Source organism: Aythya marila (assembly GCF_965140915.1).
Source record: "Aythya marila genome assembly, chromosome: 7".
Lineage (NCBI taxonomy): Eukaryota > Metazoa > Chordata > Aves > Anseriformes > Anatidae > Aythya > Aythya marila.
The window spans coordinates 4,820,682-4,838,261 of record NC_139048.1 but is presented as its reverse complement, the minus strand read 5'-3'; the positions used below and the strand labels follow the sequence as shown (position 1 = coordinate 4,838,261).

Genomic DNA, 17,580 nt, shown 5'->3' with positions numbered 1-17,580 from the left:
AGGCCTGCATTTCCTTTGACTGGCTCCGTTTGGGGTACTGCTGTTTCACTGGGCTGACACCAACCCACTGGGATCCTTCTGTTGCTTGTGGCTGTGTGAGCCCACGGTGCTAGAAAAGGATTATTGACAGTACCAGGACCGTGCATTTTACACCTTGCCTCACCTTTTTAATAAACCTATACATTTACAAGAGGGCTATGGGAAAATTGTGTAAAAAAGTAAAATCTATTTCCCTGGAAGCAGGGTACCCAAGGATGAGCTGCACCTCAGGTATCTCCATGTGCTCTCACCTGTAGGAGCACACACAGAACTTTGATGATGTTTTTAAAGTTTTGTGTTTCATTTTTTTAAATGAAGCTGTGAAATGACTCTTAAGATCCTTTTTCGTGTTCATTTATGTCCCCTTGCACCAAGGAAAGTTTCAGAATCTATCTGATATAAGGGTGTTGGTGTTGTCTTTGTGGTTGAACCTCCTTCACACTGAAAAGCAGGCTCTGCAGCCTGGATTTGTTTCCAAATACACATTCATTTTTGTAGCACAAAGCAGTGACAAGATCGTGGCCATGATATTCTGCTCTGGAAACCACACTGTGATGTAATACCTCCTTCTGGGCTGCCTTTGAAAATTGCAGAGGTAGCCCAATAGCTGGTGTCTCTGCCATGAATCTTCCCTCTCCTCACTAGTCCAGGCTGTTAAGAAAACTCTCTCTTGCTTGGTTTTCCCCAGGAGCTCTGACTCAGAAGAAGCATTTGAGACCCCGGAGTCTACCACACCGGTCAAGGCTCCACCATCACCACCCCAGCCACCCCCCGAAGCGGCGGCAGCAGTTGTAGCAGACCTAGCAGAACAAGAAATAAAGCCCCAGCTGTCCTTGGAAGACACAGGTAAGGAGCATGCCATGGGTGGGACACCTTGCTGAGGAAGGTGAAGCTGAGGTGAGGTGTTTGTGTTAGCAGAGGCAAGGAATTGTTGCTAACGAATTGTTTCCTGGAAGATTTGTTGGTGTGTGCTGACCCTTATCTGTGCTGAGAGGAGAAACTCTGTCACCTCCTGGAGTAAAGTAGTAGAGAATCTGTCCATAACACTGGGCAAATAATAAAGAAAATAGGAGCTTTTTAGGAAAAACAAGCAAACAAAAAACACTAAACACCAATTCTTCCTTTAGAATCAAATGTCATTCTCTCCTCCCAGTATTTTAGGAGCTTTTCAGAGTCAGATGCCTAGAAAAAGGAGGTACGATGTACAGGCACTTGGCTGCACACTGCTAGCAGTGACAGTTAACGAAATACTATTTCATCTGTATTGGCACCTCAAGCAGAAAGTGAACAAAAAGCTCCTAGAACAGTAGAAATATTTATATTAGCTCTGTGGTACAGTAACAGAGCAGTGAGTGTGAGTGTATGGATAATACAGATACATAAAAATGGAACATCTTGGCAAGGTCACGTTTAAGGAGGGAATATGACATTTCAGAAACAAAAAGCTTTGCCCTCTTCCCCCCCAAAAAGGTATTCTTTGTTCTCCAAATTGAATAATAGAATATGGAGGAGTAGGAGGCACTCCTTATCCCAAAATAGCTTTGTTTAGGTTGTCAAATGACAGCTCAACAGTTTAAGACTGAATTGCCTATTATGCTGTCTTTTTTCCCATCCAAAAGCCAAGTCATCTTGATTACATTGCTAAATTGTGTAAAGGTAATTTACTCTAAGCAGGCTAAAGCTGGCTTACGCTTCCTTTGGAAAGCTGTGTAACGTTGCCATGCTTTAAAGCTTTCACTTCCCACTGTAGTGGCTGCATTTAGCAGGGGCAAAGCAATGTCCGTGTCTGGTGCTTGTATTGCAAAGGCTGTCGAGCTTGATTTAAACCTTTGGGGATGTGACAAACAAGTCTTGGAAATGGCTTGAGACACCTAAAGTATTTCTGGGACTCGTGCATTAAGGAGTGCTCCTTAAGATTGTGATTTATGCTATGAGTTTATGAGAAACTAGAAAGATGTTCAACAAACTGATGCCACAAAATAAAATACGGAGAAGAGATGTCCTGGCAGTTTCTCCTTTAGAGTTCCTTCTTCACTGCAGCAAGCAGCATTACTCGTTCTCCATCTTCTTTCCTTTTTCTCATCTTAATATCTGTGATGACAAAACAAGTTAAGTGCTGAGAGAACAAAGAGTGCATATGCTAAACAGCATTGCAGCATGTTTTTAATTACTGCAGTAGATTATCTTCATCCCCTGAATACACATGTGCGTCCCTGTCACATGCGATTCTCTTCTTCCTGTGTCCCAGACCTCCCCCTCCTTTCTTTTGGGCATTCCCAAATAGATAGGAAACTGACTGTATCCATTCATAGCCAGCGTGAACTGTATTAAAAGCCATTGGGTGGTGGAGATGAAAATGTTTCATTTGCAAATCAGATTTGTCCATGGGAGGCAAATTGCCACAAACTGCCAGAGCTGCGTTCCGCATTCCGAAATGATGCAGAATGCAGTTATACAACGGGGGGGTGGTACGAGAGGAGAGGGCTGTGCAATGCAGGGAAAATTCAGAGGTAGGAGGGCAACACAAAGCATTCGCTTGTTTCTGAAACCTTTTGAAGAAATTAATAACAGTGAGACTGTAGCTTAGGTGTTCGTATGCTTCAGAGAAGTGACATTTTGGGTTAACATTTTTGTTTTATAAACCAATTGACTCCCGGTTATCTTATAGGTTGCTTATCTCATAGGTTGTGTGTGTGGCTGCACACAAATTCGATGAGTTACTGGGGGGCTGTGGGCAGCGGAAGCAGGGCTCCTAGTCGATACCATACAGCTAAATAAAGAGGTTTCACTAAGAGGAATAAGAAATATGGGCAGCCAACGAGCCCGGCACGCAGCGAGAGGCAGCGCCGGCCAGCTGGGATCCTGCTTCGCCAGCCGCACGCCTTTGTCTTCGACAGGATGGTGGTGATGAAGCGTGTGTTTGGGTGGAAGGAGGAAGCGCAGAAGTGTTTGAGGGATTATTTGATCTGTATCTGACAATAATTATGGATGCAGACGGTTGTGGTGATGCCGCATCGCGTCATTAGCGCAACAGCTGGACCCCACTGCTGGAAAGCCAAGAGGAGAGTTTTTAATTAGGTTGACTTCAACGCTGGCTTAATAAGTATGATGAAAGTGTAATACAGCTCGATTCACCCTGGGTTCGTGCCAGCTCCTGGTGGTGTGAAACCTGCCACATGGCCGCAGTCCATCAGCGGCAGAGCGAGGGGCTGGGCCGAAGAGGGAAGCTGCTCAGCGGGCGAGTCTGGAGGGAAGGGCCCGTCCAAACGTTTTGTTGGCTGTGGGGAGCAAGGGTTGGACTCTTGAAGCAAATGAGCTTGAGGTTGGTTTTTTGTGTTCTTCTTAAGTTTGGTAGTGTCTTAAATTATCGTTTGAGGTGCTTATCTGCAGGCCGTGAGCTTTCCACGCACCTAGTTCAGGTGAGGTGAATGCACGGGAGGCTGCATCGGCTCCTCACAGCAGGGTCCTCTTCTTTGTCTACCTGAGCACCATGAAGTGCTTCAAGCTCTTTCTCCCAAATTCCCCGTTTCTGGCCAGGATTTCTTACTTAGGCAGGGGCATTTCTTCTCCTCCTACATTCTTCAATTATTTAGTGAATTCAGATTATACACAGGGCGAGATGCAAGAGCTGGAGCCCCCTTTACTTATTACAACCCACTCATCCCTCGTGGGAGACCTGTGTCCAGTTCGTTCTTGTGCTGGGGGAATTGAAATCAGCCCTCCCAGTACAGAGATGATGACCCAGAGAAAAGCAAACTGAATTTTTGCTATGGCAAACATTCTTTTGTGTTTTTGCCTGACAAAAGAAAATTGAGAATAAGCTTTATATCCAACATCTTATCTCAGAATAAATGGCAGAAGTATTTTTACAGTAATTTTAACAATAGTGCTAGTAATTGATTTCATAACTTCAAAGGCCTTCATAACAAGCAGGAACGTGAAATAAGCTGTTTGAAAACGTGTAGTGTTAGGTAATTCCAGTTCCCATACGCTATAGGCAAAGAGCTTGTCTGCTGAGGTATTTCATTATAACAGTGTGGGGGTGCACGCTCTATGCATTTTCCAAATGTTTCTTCATCCTTCTTTTTCCTCCAGAAAACAGAAGTATAATTTAATTTCTGCTGCGTTTGCTGTATTAGATCTGGTTAAGTTTGGTCTGGTAACCTCGTGTTTGCCGGTGGGCACCGCATCCCCTGCACACGTGTGGGGCTGCGTGGGGCATCTCTGCAGCTTCCTCAAGGAGACCTGAGTTCAGGGAGGGCTGGGGCTGCCCCGTGCTCTTTCCTGGTGGGGTGTTGGAGGTTTGCTGTCATCCGAGGTGCTGTCACCATCTTGGTACAAAATCATAATGCACAAAAATTGATTTCTGTAGTTTTCTGTAGATTTCTTTTGTAGATTTCTGTAGAAAAATAAAAAAAGTATCCGCTCTGTATCCTAAAAAAAAGTATCCTAATCCAGGCAGGCTTTCTCTACAGTCAGAGCAATGTCCATGGGGAAGGAATAGTCCTTGGGTCGCCTTCTCAATGACTGCAATGGCAGATTTCTTTGGGGGAGCACCTGTTTTTCAGTACAACACAGGTTTCTCTGCTGTCGCTCATGTTTCTGGAATGCTTCCCACCACCTAGTGCCTGCCTGAGGGCAATTCCTACTGGGATAGTTTGTGGGGGACTGTCAGCTCCCTGCCATGAGCCCCTAAAAAGCATAAGCCTGGTTTAAAACCTTTTGCTGGCCTCTCTCTAGGGCAAGCTAACACCTTCATTTGCAGAGCTTGTAGTGTGGTACCTTCCTCCACGATCAAGCTGCATTTTAATGAAATGCAGTAATTAGTAAGACTGATTCACTTAATCCTGTGGTCTAAGAAGACAAATGGCTCTGCTCTCTGAATATGCCCTTAAAGTCACATCTTAATATCTCTTTGTGGTGCTACAAAGCTGTGCTGCTCTGCACCAGCAAAGAGCGTTCACCTCTTCCCCTCCTGCCTGCTACCGTTTCCAGGCAGGTGATCCCTGTGCAATGGGGTAGGAGCTGAAGAGCAGCAGTGCATGGCTCCCAAAAGCAGTTTTCTCTCCATTTCCCATGTTGTTCCATAAAGAAACAATGGAAATATTGCAGCAGGGAGCTGAGCTGCGCTCTGCAGAAATCTGTACTCTGAACGAAGGATTTGGTGAGGAGGAAGCTGTGAAATAATCAACCAAAGGGCTCTGAGCTCCGTGTTACGTGGAGAACATCAAATTGGAAGGCTGGGCCACCCTGAGCATGGGAAGCATTGCACATCTGCTCACTGCCGTGATGCAATCCCAAATTCAGCTCAACTGTACCTTCCTGCTGCATTCCAGGTCCTGCAGGGCATTGATTTTGTATATCTATATTAAATATATGTTTGTACTGTCTTTGAACAAAGAGCCTCAACCCTGGTGGGCACATGAGGGAATGAAAACAACACGTAATTTCAGAAGGCTGTGTTCAGATCCCCCCTTTTATTTCACGCTGACCTAGATTTGTTCTGTGCTGACGTGTTAGAGCTATGCGGTGTTCATTGCTCTGTATCCCAGTTAGGTGTCTTCCCTTCCACGGTGGTGTAAAATCCACAGATGAGCCTAACGCTGGAGTTTTACGACTGTCTTTGAGTCCCACCGGTGTCAGAAGTGAGGTGCGTGTGAAGCAAACACCAGCTCAGCAAATTGACTCTAATGAATGGCCAATCAGCCAGACTGAACCCAAGCACAGCCCTGCGGAGATGAGGAAAAAAAAATAAACTGTCCTGAAATATTGCCTCATTACTAGCATTCATTTCAGAAAAAACAAACAAACAAACAAACAAACAAACCAAACCAAAACAAAACAAAAAAAAAACACAGTAAAGCAATATGTTTAGTTCCTGTAACTCAGTAAAATTCCAGAGTCTTGAGAGAAACCGCGCAGCTGTCACTCCTCTGAAAATCTCTCAATATACCTGGTGCTGCTCTAAGCTACTGCTGTGGGAAATGGATCTGATTTCCTTCAATTTCTTCTGTTCTCTACATTCATAAGTAAGAACTCCCATGATTTCTATGCAGAGGTGCCATTTCCTCTGGAATAAAGAAGAACTGTTCTTAATCCACTCATAACTTCTGACAAAAAGCTGATTGATTCTCTGTCCACCTTGCTTTTATGAAAAGCAGTAATGAATGTAGCTGGGCACAATGGAAACTGTTTTGCAAAACATGTCAAGATTGAAGTGAAAAAGATGCATAGAAATCTCACCAAAATCGTTTAAGGATGAGCAAAGCATTCATTTTTGCTTGAGCGTGCTTCTCTTTAAAATTGCATGACGCTAAAATTGAAACCACGACAAAAGCTGCGTTGCTCAGTGGGAAGCCCTGAATCATTCTGCTCCCGTTCTCATCAGAGCGAGCCCAGCTGCTGGGTGCAGCCCCAGCAGCCAGCTTAGCGTAGCGTGGATTGGATACTGGAGGGATTTCCCAGGGCTCCACGCCCTGACCGGGACACGGACACGGTGGTGGAGGTGACGGTGCTAGGTTTGGGCAGGGACAATGACAGCCAGAGCAAACCGTGTTCAGGATCCGTAAAGCATTTTGGTAATGAACTTTAATGAGGTGGAAGGCAGAAGGGTCCATCATCTTAATCCTTTCCTACTGGTGTACTTTCTTTTTGACACGCACTGTGTATTTTTCTATTTAGTCCAATATAATTGTTATGTAACAAGTCAAGAGACTGCTATAAATCTCTCTTAGGATTCCGTTTGATAAGCGAGCCTTTAATTACAATGAAAAGATGTTCAGTTGAACGGTTCTGCCATATAATTCTCCCTATAAAATTTTCCTTTCATCATGGAGTTAGCACAACGCTTTGAGAAATCTGTTTTGAATAATCTGTAGGCAGCTTCTAATTGTCTTTCTTATAGAATATTTGCAACTGAGATTTCTTGTACAGTTGTTGAACTGATTATTATTATTTTTTTATAATCTTTGCCGTAATTTATTTCATATGAAGTTCTCCATGATTCACGTCTTATTGTAGACTTGGAATTTTGAGGTCAAAGTTTAGTGTATTGGCTTCTGGGGGCAGACATTGATGGGTTGTGGAGGGGAAGCCATGTTCCATTGTTTTGTCCCTCTGGGAAATTAGTAAAAATAGCACATGGGAAACAAAACTTAAGATCAACATGTAATTGCTGAAGCACTGGCCAAATTGACAGGAAATCTACTGCAAAAGAGCTTTGACACAATTCTGTGAACTCTTTAGAAAAGAAGAAAATGTGAGTAATGTTCAAAGTCCAGAATTTCTGGTATGTGGCATATTTAGCATGTTATAATAATAGACACCTTTTTAACTAAGTGATAATTAGTTTAGAAGGTATCCTCAAGAGGCTATTCCAACGCATATTTTGTATTTTCATGCAGCTTGACTTGAATCTTTTCCTGGGGAGAACTTTTTTTTCCTTATCTAGTTCATATATTGAAAATGTCCCTCAATCATTGCTTACTCCATCTGAATGATTTTTACCCTTTCTTTTATATATATATATATATTTGTATTAGTATTAGATTATAGCAAGATTACTAAGCACCCGTTTTTAAAACGTGTTTAAAATTTGCTGATTTTTCTGTTTGTTCCCACAGGATTATCTTCCGAAACTGCCCCTGTAGCTGATGTGTCCCACAGCGAACCTGTTGAAGAAAGCCCTTTCCGTCCCCCTTCCCATTCTTTTTCCACCGTCTTTGATGAGGACAAGCCCATAGCCAGCAGTGGAACTTACAACTTGGACTTTGATAACATTGAGTTGGTTGATTCTCTCCATGCCTTAGGACCGAGTTCTCCGGAATCGAAGAATCGTGACCCCAAAGCGAATGTTCGAAGAAAATCGACCGATTCGGTGCCAATTTCCAAATCTACATTATCTCGGTCTCTTAGCTTGCAAGCTAGTGATTTTGATGGAGCGTCTTATCTTGGCAATAACGAGACGCTAGCGCCAGCAGCAGATGCATATGGTACTGGTTCAAGTAGTGCTTCCAGTACCCTTAAGCGAACCAAGAAATCCAGGCCAGCTTCCTTAAAAAAGAAGCCGTCAGCAAAAAAATCTCTCGATGCTCCGCCGGTGAAGGAAACGCCACAAGAGCCGTCTGACCTTGGCCAAGCAGCTTCTGCCCCAGGTGAGGATAAATCAACATCTGAAGCAAAGGCTGACTCAGTAAAACCTGAATGTACTGAACCTTCTAAAATCTCTGCTGAGAAACAGGAGGCCCCGGCTGTGCCTGAGGGATCCTACCCTTTGGATCCAGACAGTTTTGAAGGGATTAGTGCGTTTAGCACTGGAGGCAGCAAAGTACAAAACTCTCCCCCTGCCAGTAAGAAAACGCTACCTCTTACAACGGCACCTGAGGCTGTGGAGGTGACCCCGCCTGACACCGGAGGACAAGAGGACCCTCCGGTCAAAGGTGTTGCGGTGAGGCTGGAGTTTGATTATTCTGAAGAAAAAGGGATCGGTGAAGACCCGCAGGAGAGCGCTCCTCCTAAAAAAACAGGTAAAAAACCTGGTGCTAAAATGCCACTACGGAGGCCAAAGACTAAAAAGTCAGTGGAAAAGCTTGATAACCTTCCAACCACACCAACCAAGACACCCACTGATCCAAATGAGATCCCTATCACAAAAGGATCTTACACTTTTGATATTGACAAGTGGGACGATCCCAATTTTAACCCGTTCTCATCTAGTACAAAAATGCAAGAATCTCCCAAACTGCCTCAACAAACGTACAGTTTCGAGCCAGACATGTGCGAGGACTCTATTGACCCTTTCAAGTCTTCTTCTAAGATCGCCAGCTCACCCACCAAATCTCCAGCCTCCTTTGAGATACCAGCCAGTGCCAATGAAACAAACGGGACCGATGGAGACAGCTTGAATAAACCTGCAAAAAAGAAGAAGACGCCTCTAAAGACGTAAGTTAAAGGGCTCAGCTATTTCTGGATTAGAAGCAGCACAGTCCTACCCATTGGCCCACTTGTATCACTTTTAGGATTGAGTAGAGACAGAAAGATCCTGCTCAGTGTTGTTAACCATGCAACAGAACTCCTGCCTGTATGTGCCTTCCCTCAACCTGTTACCTCAATAACTTGATATTTCCAGGCCAAAAGGGAGAACCAGGGATAAATTAGGCCAGATAAGGCCACTGGACTAGGCATTGGGTTTTTGAAGTTTTGGGGCCCGGTGTAGTTTTGAATGTGATTACATCCAAATTTTCTCAAGTTTGTGCCAAGTGTTCTGTGACCTCATCTTGGAATTTGAAATTGTTTAAGCTGATTCATACCACTAAAGATTATTTTATGAATCATATTTTTTGAGTAGGACATGAAATAATAAGGCAAGAACAAATCCCCCTACTGCACACAGCAGGTTTTTTCCAGTGACTTACACTATTGAAAAAAAAACACACTGAAAGGTGCAGTGTTCGAAGAAGTGAATTGGATATTTTTTAAATAGAAGACTGAAAAACTTGAAGTTTCCTTTCTGTGAAAGAGCTTAGGATTCCTGAAGGGTTGAAATCTCCTAGACTACTACATGGTAGGGGAACATCCAGCTTTTAGGAACATTTAACAAACTGCAGGATAAATGTTCAAGCTTGTTGTATTTAGATATTTAGATAGGAACCTCAGTGGTTAGTTCTGGTAATCCAATGGTTCACTTGCTGGTGTGCATAGTTTGCTATCTTACCCTTATCTTACATTTTTTTGAGTTGGTAATCAGTACGTTTATATCCCATTAATCTTAAATTGTTATCCTGTATCTATCTATAAGAAAATACCTTGCAACATGTCCCTTTATCGTTTAAATGTCAGCTAACTAAAAATAATGTAATTAAAAATGGGTAAAAGCCAGGCAATTTGAAGATAATGTAGTTAATGTAAAGCATGCAAAAAGTGTCCTACCTTGTGGATTGAGGATTCAGTTTTCCTTAGCTGCCTGCTACCCTCCAGGCATCTAATTCACCTCCCTTGCCAGATTTAAGGAAGCGTGTGCCATTTTTAGTTTTTAAGAGCATTTCTGACTTCTGGAAGTTGCAGACTGCTGTACACTTGAGATGTTTATTGAAGGTGGAGCCTGTTTATTGCTTTTGTTGTTACTGTTGCTGGTTTTGACAGCAGGAGAACTCTTTGAGTCTTGCTTGGGAAGTCCAAAAGGAGAGAGGGGGATTTTAATGTCACCAGACCCTGAAGTCCAATATTCACAGCCTCCTTGTGTCATCCGTCCAGTAGCTGCAGTGGAGCAGACAGACCCCACTACAAACCTCATGGGTCCACCATGCGCTGTGAATAGTGGAATCAATTCCAAATTCTTAACTTGGGGACAACATGAATTTTAAAAGAGTTTTGTAAATATTTTTTTTTTTTAGGAAGGTTACAGGATTTTTTTGCCCTTGCCTAGACTGATTTTGCTGCGTTATGATATACACCTGCCCACTGCAGCCCCATAACCTGCTTTGGCTATGGGTTCCTACCAAAGAAGAGGATCTGCACGTCTAGAAGAAAATTGGCCTAAGGTTCGCTGTGGGCTGCCATGGGAGGCAGTGGCTGTATTTGCCTCTGCCTGACACTGGTTTCTCCACAAAAAGGGCCCTGAGCATGACTCCTCCATGGGATCCAGGGCAGGAATTGGGGTGTTGGACCCTTGGTGGTGCTGCCTCAATGGGGCAGCAGAGAGAAGTCACTGCAAAATGCTTCAGCTCCAAGGGGCAGAAAGGAGGGTGTTTGAGTTGGAAGTGATGCTGTGATCTACCAGGACTTCTAAAACCCTACTTAGTGGCTTTTGCCAAGTCAGGGGGTTTACTAGCAGCATTGAGGGTTACAGAAATAAAACAAATAAAACTCCATGGGCCGGTCTGAGAACTTTTTCCTCATACAGCCAGACATGGATTTCTAGATGAGGCCTATGGGTGGTGAAGAAGCCAGGCACGAGCTTAAGCCCTTGCTAAGCTCGACTACTTCGAGCCTGTGCTGTATGCTGCCTTACATCCCTCACAATCAATAAAAACAACAGGCTGGTGTTCGTGAATGAAACCTGAAGCAGTCGATGGACTGACCCCTGTGTGAAAAGGGGGGATTTTTAGGAAGGATGGCAGCTTGACACAAATCACTCCCTGGTCGAATGCCAAAGTGCTGAGCTGTTTTGAGACAGCTCAAGGCACTCAGGTGATGACAAACAAAGAGCAGCTGATGCCTTCTGTGTGTCTTCTGACAGCAGTGAGGCAAAATAGGGACCTTGTGTTGGCCTCGCTTCCCAAAGTGCCGGGAGAGAGAGGCCAAAGGTGCCACCTCCCAGGGGTGCCTCACCTGAGGAGAGCGGCGCAGAAGTGATGAAGTGTGAGATGAAGGCGTGTCTAAAGTATCTCACTGAATTTCAAAACTTGACTTAATTCATATTTTTTTTTTCTCCTAACCTATTTCACAATAAAAAGTAGAGGTTGAACTTATGCAGGTAGAAGATGTGCATGACCGGGTTGCCTTAACACATTAACATTAACGGACTGTTTGTAGGTTTATCTTTTTTGTCAGTTCCTTCTGTCTGTCTCTCTTTTCTTTGTCTTCTTTGTCTTAGGATGGTAGAAGATGTGATGTCTGTATGTTCTCTGTTGTAAGTAATTCTCAGCTAACATTTCAAGTTTCTGCTTTGATTTGTGGGCTTTTTAATTTTACTCATTTATTTTGCAGCATGATCAGTTAATCAGCATGAAGCTCTTATGCTAGCTGTGTCACTTCACTGGCACACACGAAAGCTTTTTTAAGTAAAACGCCTGCCTGTGAATGAGCTAGAAGAATCTGGTGCCTCATTATCTGTTTGCCTGTCAAAGAAGATCCTCTTTTAAAACCATACAGATTTCCTATCCTTGAGCTAATACAGTAAAGTTTTATTTCTGCTATTGTACAACATCGTATAATCACTCTTGCTTAAACACTGCATGAAGTGTTTCTCCTTCTTAAAGGAATAAGTTATCCCAATTATTTCCAGCATCCTAACTAGATAATTAGTAGCATCAAACACCCTAATATTCAGCTGCCCAATTTATTTTCCCCTACAGATGTGGTATTGATCCACCCTCTACCAACTGAAACCCTCCATTATAATTTCCACTGTTGACCTTGCCACTTATTGATCAGGGAAGAGCTGACGGGCAGTAATTTTTAGCATTGCATCTCAAATTCTAACCTTAAATCTTTACCAGTGAGTTTGGTGTGATATTTTCTGCCTTTTCTAGTTAGTAGCAAAAATGTGTTTGAGTAGCTGTGGGGATACACAGCTAGAGACCAGGTAATCATTGGTGTATGTCCCTGTCAGAAGATACTTTCAACCAGTTGTGAATAAACATAAAGGCAGCACTCAGAAATATATCACATATTCTTCATTCTTTTTGCCTGTTTCAGATTTTGGGGATTCTGAAGGGCTGCAGTGTGTGTAGTGCCAGTTGGCATTTGAGCTGTCAGGGGAAGCAGAATTGCCATATTGGTTGGTGTGGCTGTGTTAAGGGGGGGCCTGTTGGGTGTATGAGTAAAGATGGAGCTTTGTGCTGGCATCTTGGCAACAGCATCGGCCTCACTTTTTTGTGTAGTTCATCCAAAGCATACCCAATTCTTTCTCATTTTAATAACTTATGGGCTTCTTAGAGCTTGCTGATTAAATCTATCGTGATTTTAATTCTCAGGTCATTCTTGTAAAGCTGTGGTTTGGGCTTGATTTTCAGGTGGGAAACTGAAGCAGACAAGCTAAGTAGTTTGCTTGAGGCCACTGAGGATGCCTGGGGTGGAGCAGGGATTTGAATTGCAATGGAGCAGTTCTGTAAATGTGTCAGTACTTTTTTTTTCAGTGAATTTAGAAATATGGCAATCCTGCTTTTCTCAGCTTTTGGGGGAATCAAGGCCTGTTCCAAGTGCATGACAAAAATAAGCCCCTTCAGCATGTTTCTCTGTGGTGCTGCTGCCTCATGGATGGGATTTTAAAGCAGAAGGGCTTACAGAGATTGCATTTTCTGTAGCTGCCTCTTGCTAAGTGTGAAATGACACGATTCTTTCTGGTATTACCATATTAACTGTTTTAATTCTATTTTTAGTGATACTTTTAGGGTGAAAAAATCACCAAAAAGATCCCCGCTATCTGATCCTCCTTCTCAGGTAAAGTACTGCATCACTGTGATCCGTGTAATTGTATTCTTGGAGGGGCACGGGGAGAAATTTGAGTTACTTAAATGTAGAATTTAGTAATAGAAGAGTTGATGTAAAGAATATAAGCATATTGATGTCCAAGTGTAGCACATAGGCCTATAATCATAAGTATCAGACTTTTGGCCTGCATATGATGTATATTAGCTCCAGTACAATGTGTATTAGCCCTGGGAATTGCAATTAAACTATTCTGAACATACTTTGGGAAGCCCTACATTACAACAGAGCAGCAAGATGAATACATATCTTTAAGTCAGGTATCAGTCTGAAAAATGAAGCTAACTGTCCACCTTGGAAAACTGATATCAGAAGGTGAGAAACTGAATGCATAAAGCTGGTGAGCTGGAAGGAAAACAGAAATAAAACACATGGGCTGCTCTACCAGGAGCATGTGCTTGGATGGTTTTATTCCTTGTCATAAACAGCCAGCAGGTGGCTTTCTTGGAAGAGGAGTTAACAAAAGCTGCTCTGTGTGTAGGAGCCCAACTGCTTTGATGCAGCACGGCTCCTTCCGTGCTGCTTTCATCTTCCCCTCGGCCGTCCTCCCCTTTTATCGACAGCACAGAAGTGAAGAAAGGGTTCCTGACCTCTCAGCCCTAGGCAGGCTTGCTCATTTGAGGGAAGCCTAAAATGTCCGTGTAGCTACTCAGGGACTTCTGCCACGGGTGATGGGTGCCACTTATGTCAAGTGCCTGACAGATTTAAACCGTTCTGGGTTCTCTTTCTTCCTTGTTATCAAGGCAGCTTTGCAACATGAGTGTTTATCATCAGAGAGTTTAGTTACACTAGGAGGACTTGTCACTAGTACAATTCCCAATGAAACGCTTCATATTTTTCTGTAAGGATTTTACACAGGGCTGTAGTGAAGAGCACAGAATTAAAAAGATGACCACGGTCAGGCAGAGGAATTCAGCATTGACTATTCTGCCTCTTAATGGAAGAGAAGAGCATTAATCAGCCCTTGTTTTCTGCAGGATCCCACCCCACTGCCTACTCCAGAAACACCTCCTGTCATATCCACGGTGGTTCATGCGACAGATGAGGAGAAACTGGCGTCTTCAGTGACCAGTCAGAAGTGGACCTGCATGACTGTGGACCTGAACACGGACAAGCAGGATTACCCGCAGCCGTCTGATCTGTCTACGTTTGTTAATGAGACTAAATTCAGCTCTCCTACCGAGGGTATGCTTTATGCAGGACTGTCTGCACCCAGCTAATGTTACTTTTTAGGAGCCCTAAAAAATGATGCTCTTTGGACCAGTTTGAGGAACTTGGTAGTTATGGGGAGCTGAATAAATAACCCAAATTGTTCTGTCTTGTGTTTTCAAGAGACAGTAGAGAGGCAGCTCAAAGGAAAATGAAGAGGTCTTTTGGAGAAAATTGACTTTTTCTGTCTTTTTATGGTTATTATAGACAAGCTATGTTCTTCTGTGCATGCTACCTGCTCTCTCTGTGTCATCACAGGAGACCAGTGGCTGAAACTGCTCTTGTTTAGTGCTCTTAGATCCAGGATCACTGCACCAGTGGTTTTGCCTGAGCCTGTTCATATAACGTGAGTGGTAGTAAATGTGCTCTAGTATTGAAGGCCCCAGGTTAAAATCCTGCTCAAAGGTTGTGCTTTAAGACCCTTAACATACCACCTCCCCTCCAGGCTTCTGGGATCCAGGTTTAATTATGCACAAAAATGTCCAGGATACCCCTGTGGAAGATAGCAGCCATTCAGGAGCCAGGCAATATCACCTTCTATGGCAGCTTATTACGATTTTTCCTGTAGTACCTTCCTATAAGCTGTTGCAAGCTAAAGCTGGAAGTTTCTGTGAAGAGGGCTGTCATTCCAGGTCTGCGAAACGTGGAAGAGAGAATTTAGCCAGTTGGAAATGTGTGTGTGGCCTTCACTGAGGTTACCAGAGGAAATACGGCTCTGCAACATCTGCTCTCAGGGCAGCTTGTCAGCTTTGAGGCTGGGAGGAATGCAGGAGTTTAACTTGGCTTAAACTTTTCCTTCTTGATCAGACCTCGTTATTTTTCCTGACTTTTTGACCCGAGTCCCAGGCTGCCACTAGAGCTGCTCTGTACCATTTTAGCCTGGGTCTGAGGAGTTTTTGCCTGATTAAAAACTGCTAAGCTTTTAAGTCAAATGTGTCTGACAGCAAAAGGCATGAATGATCACACCGATTTTAACAGGACTGCACATGTTCACATGCACGTGCTCATGCGTTTGCATGGCCTGGACTTTTTGGAAATCTGTTGAGTCTTCTGTTCAGATAAGTATTTCAGTCTGGGTTAATCCATTTGGTTTTCCAGTCAAATGAGAAGTTTTAGATAGCAGATTCACTTACCTTGTGTTAAAAGAAATTTTTAAGACAAGAAATATTTTTTAGAAAATAACCATCAAAATCTGGGAAAAAAAATAAATTTTATGGAAGGAATTAGAACAAAAGAAGAGCGAGAGAGACTCTACAGCAATCATTTGAGTTATCAAAGAGGTAGAAGAAAGTGCACAAAGCTCCTAATTAAATGCTAATTGTCTTGTCTCATGTGTGCCACATGGTATAGTCAGTTTCAGATTACGAGCTAATTATAATCAACAATGCTTCCGCTTTTCAGATCTCTTAAAAATAATAATTTCTTCCCTTGACAGTCTTGCTCCTGCTGCTTCAAGAGCCATATGAGTAATCCCAGTGCTGTTGTCAGGGCAGATATTTTTACCCCTCCCAGCCGCTGGTGTGACTGCTGTCCTGTAACCCAACGCTGCTTTTGTACCGATACAGCCCAGCCACTGAGTCAGCCCCTACATCCAGCTCCCATCTGCGGCGTGCTCTGCTTATAACTGCTGCCTTTTTTGTGTTTCACAGACCAGAAATAAGCAGTAATTATTAGCAGAAAATTCTGATGTAATTGTGCAGCTATTTGTAGGAGGAGTTGGAGGACATCACGTAGTGAGTCTGTTGTATGTATTTGTGAAAGATAATTATCTTACCTCATAGGGTATCCTGCGCATTCGTAGATTTAAAGGTACAGAGATAATGAGCCTGAGGTTTTGGAGGGGAGATGGTATCTTAGAGGAGATGCCTTGGAGAGAAGATGGTTTGTGATTGTGCTGGAAACTTCTCAGAGCAGCGAGATCAAACAAGCTGCGTTTAGCGAGCCGTGTTGTTCCTTTTGTTCCTAGCTGAAGTATTTCCATCTGTCTTCTGCTGCCTGAACTCAGTAAGTTAAATACGTGTTGTCCCAAAAGTCATTTGAGGTTGCAAATGCCAGGCATGCTGCAGGCAGCTGCAGGATCACGGCCACCTGTGCCAGCAGAGGATGGTGGCAGCACACCTCCTCCTCCTGTGCAGCGTGGTTGTGTGCTCGCTCGTGGCTGGCTGGGGTCGTAAAGCTGCCCACAAGCAGCCGTGGTGCACCTCGTGGGCTGTGTGCAGGTAAATGAAATACACACAGACAGGTTCTTGGTTTCTCCTGCAGTAAGACATCCAGAAGGTTGTTACCATCTCCTTGTTTCAGGTTGGGTTTTGCTTTCACTAGGTAGGGGCTTGTGTCTGGTACCTGACACAAGGTTGGCTGTCTTACCTGGCTTCTGATTGCCATTAAAACATGCAGTGCCAGGAATTTAAACGAGAGGAGCCTGCTGTTATAACATTCTCTTCGCTTAGACATTTTACTGTTGATGTCTCCCAGAGGTCAGTTACTGTGAGTTTGTGGCTGTTCCTCCTCAGTGGTTGTTCTACAAAATACATAGACTGGGGCTTCTTGTATTCTGTGGGGCTTTTTATTCAAAACAAAACATAACAGGTAAGAGGATATCTTTAGGGCTGGTTTGTTTGTAAAGAGCACATGTTCTAACGATGGTTACTGTCAGACTCATGACAGCAGGGTAAAATGCAGAATTAGGACAAATTAATGATGCTTTAATTTTTTAAGTGAAGGTGTCACTGAACAAAGTCTTTGCTTTTATTTGGGTGCAGCAAGGTACGCTCTCCTTTCCAGTTTGCTGTGTTTTATCTGTCTTCCTCTGTATCAGCTCTCTCCTTGGTGACCATGGGTTGAAGGGAAATGCTGGTTATTCCCTCTAGTGTAATTAGGAGATTAGAAGTACAGCAGCAGTAAAGATTTGCATTTTTATTAGGGTTTAGATTTAGGGTTCTTTGTAAACCTTCCTGCCTCAGGCTTTTCCTCCATAACTTAAACACAAAACCAGGCAAGTAAAGTGGGCCGTTGTCTTACCCCTTGTTCAGTGAGCATGCAGCTATTTTATGCGTTATTTTATATATCTCTTTATCTCGAGTGATACCCCAGTTGTCCTTCTTAAGTAAGAACTGTATGATA

General features: G+C 43.4%; 1 protein-coding gene across 9 annotated transcripts in view; it reads left to right on the top strand.

Annotated features, from left to right (window-relative positions):
* Positions 1-17,580, top strand: part of TACC2 (transforming acidic coiled-coil containing protein 2) — a 125,092-nt gene that overhangs the window by 83,526 nt on the left and 23,986 nt on the right. For 8 of the 9 annotated variants that reach the window (XM_082764690.1, XM_082764695.1, XM_082764694.1 and 5 more), the window contains 4 exons: positions 728-885; positions 7,662-8,979; positions 13,140-13,200; positions 14,226-14,433. In XM_082764690.1, the coding sequence (XP_082620816.1) occupies positions 728-885; positions 7,662-8,979; positions 13,140-13,200; positions 14,226-14,433 (1,745 nt within the window). The remainder of the gene's footprint in view (positions 1-727; positions 886-7,661; positions 8,980-13,139; positions 13,201-14,225; positions 14,434-17,580) is intronic. The other variant, XM_082764689.1, reaches the window with a different exon arrangement.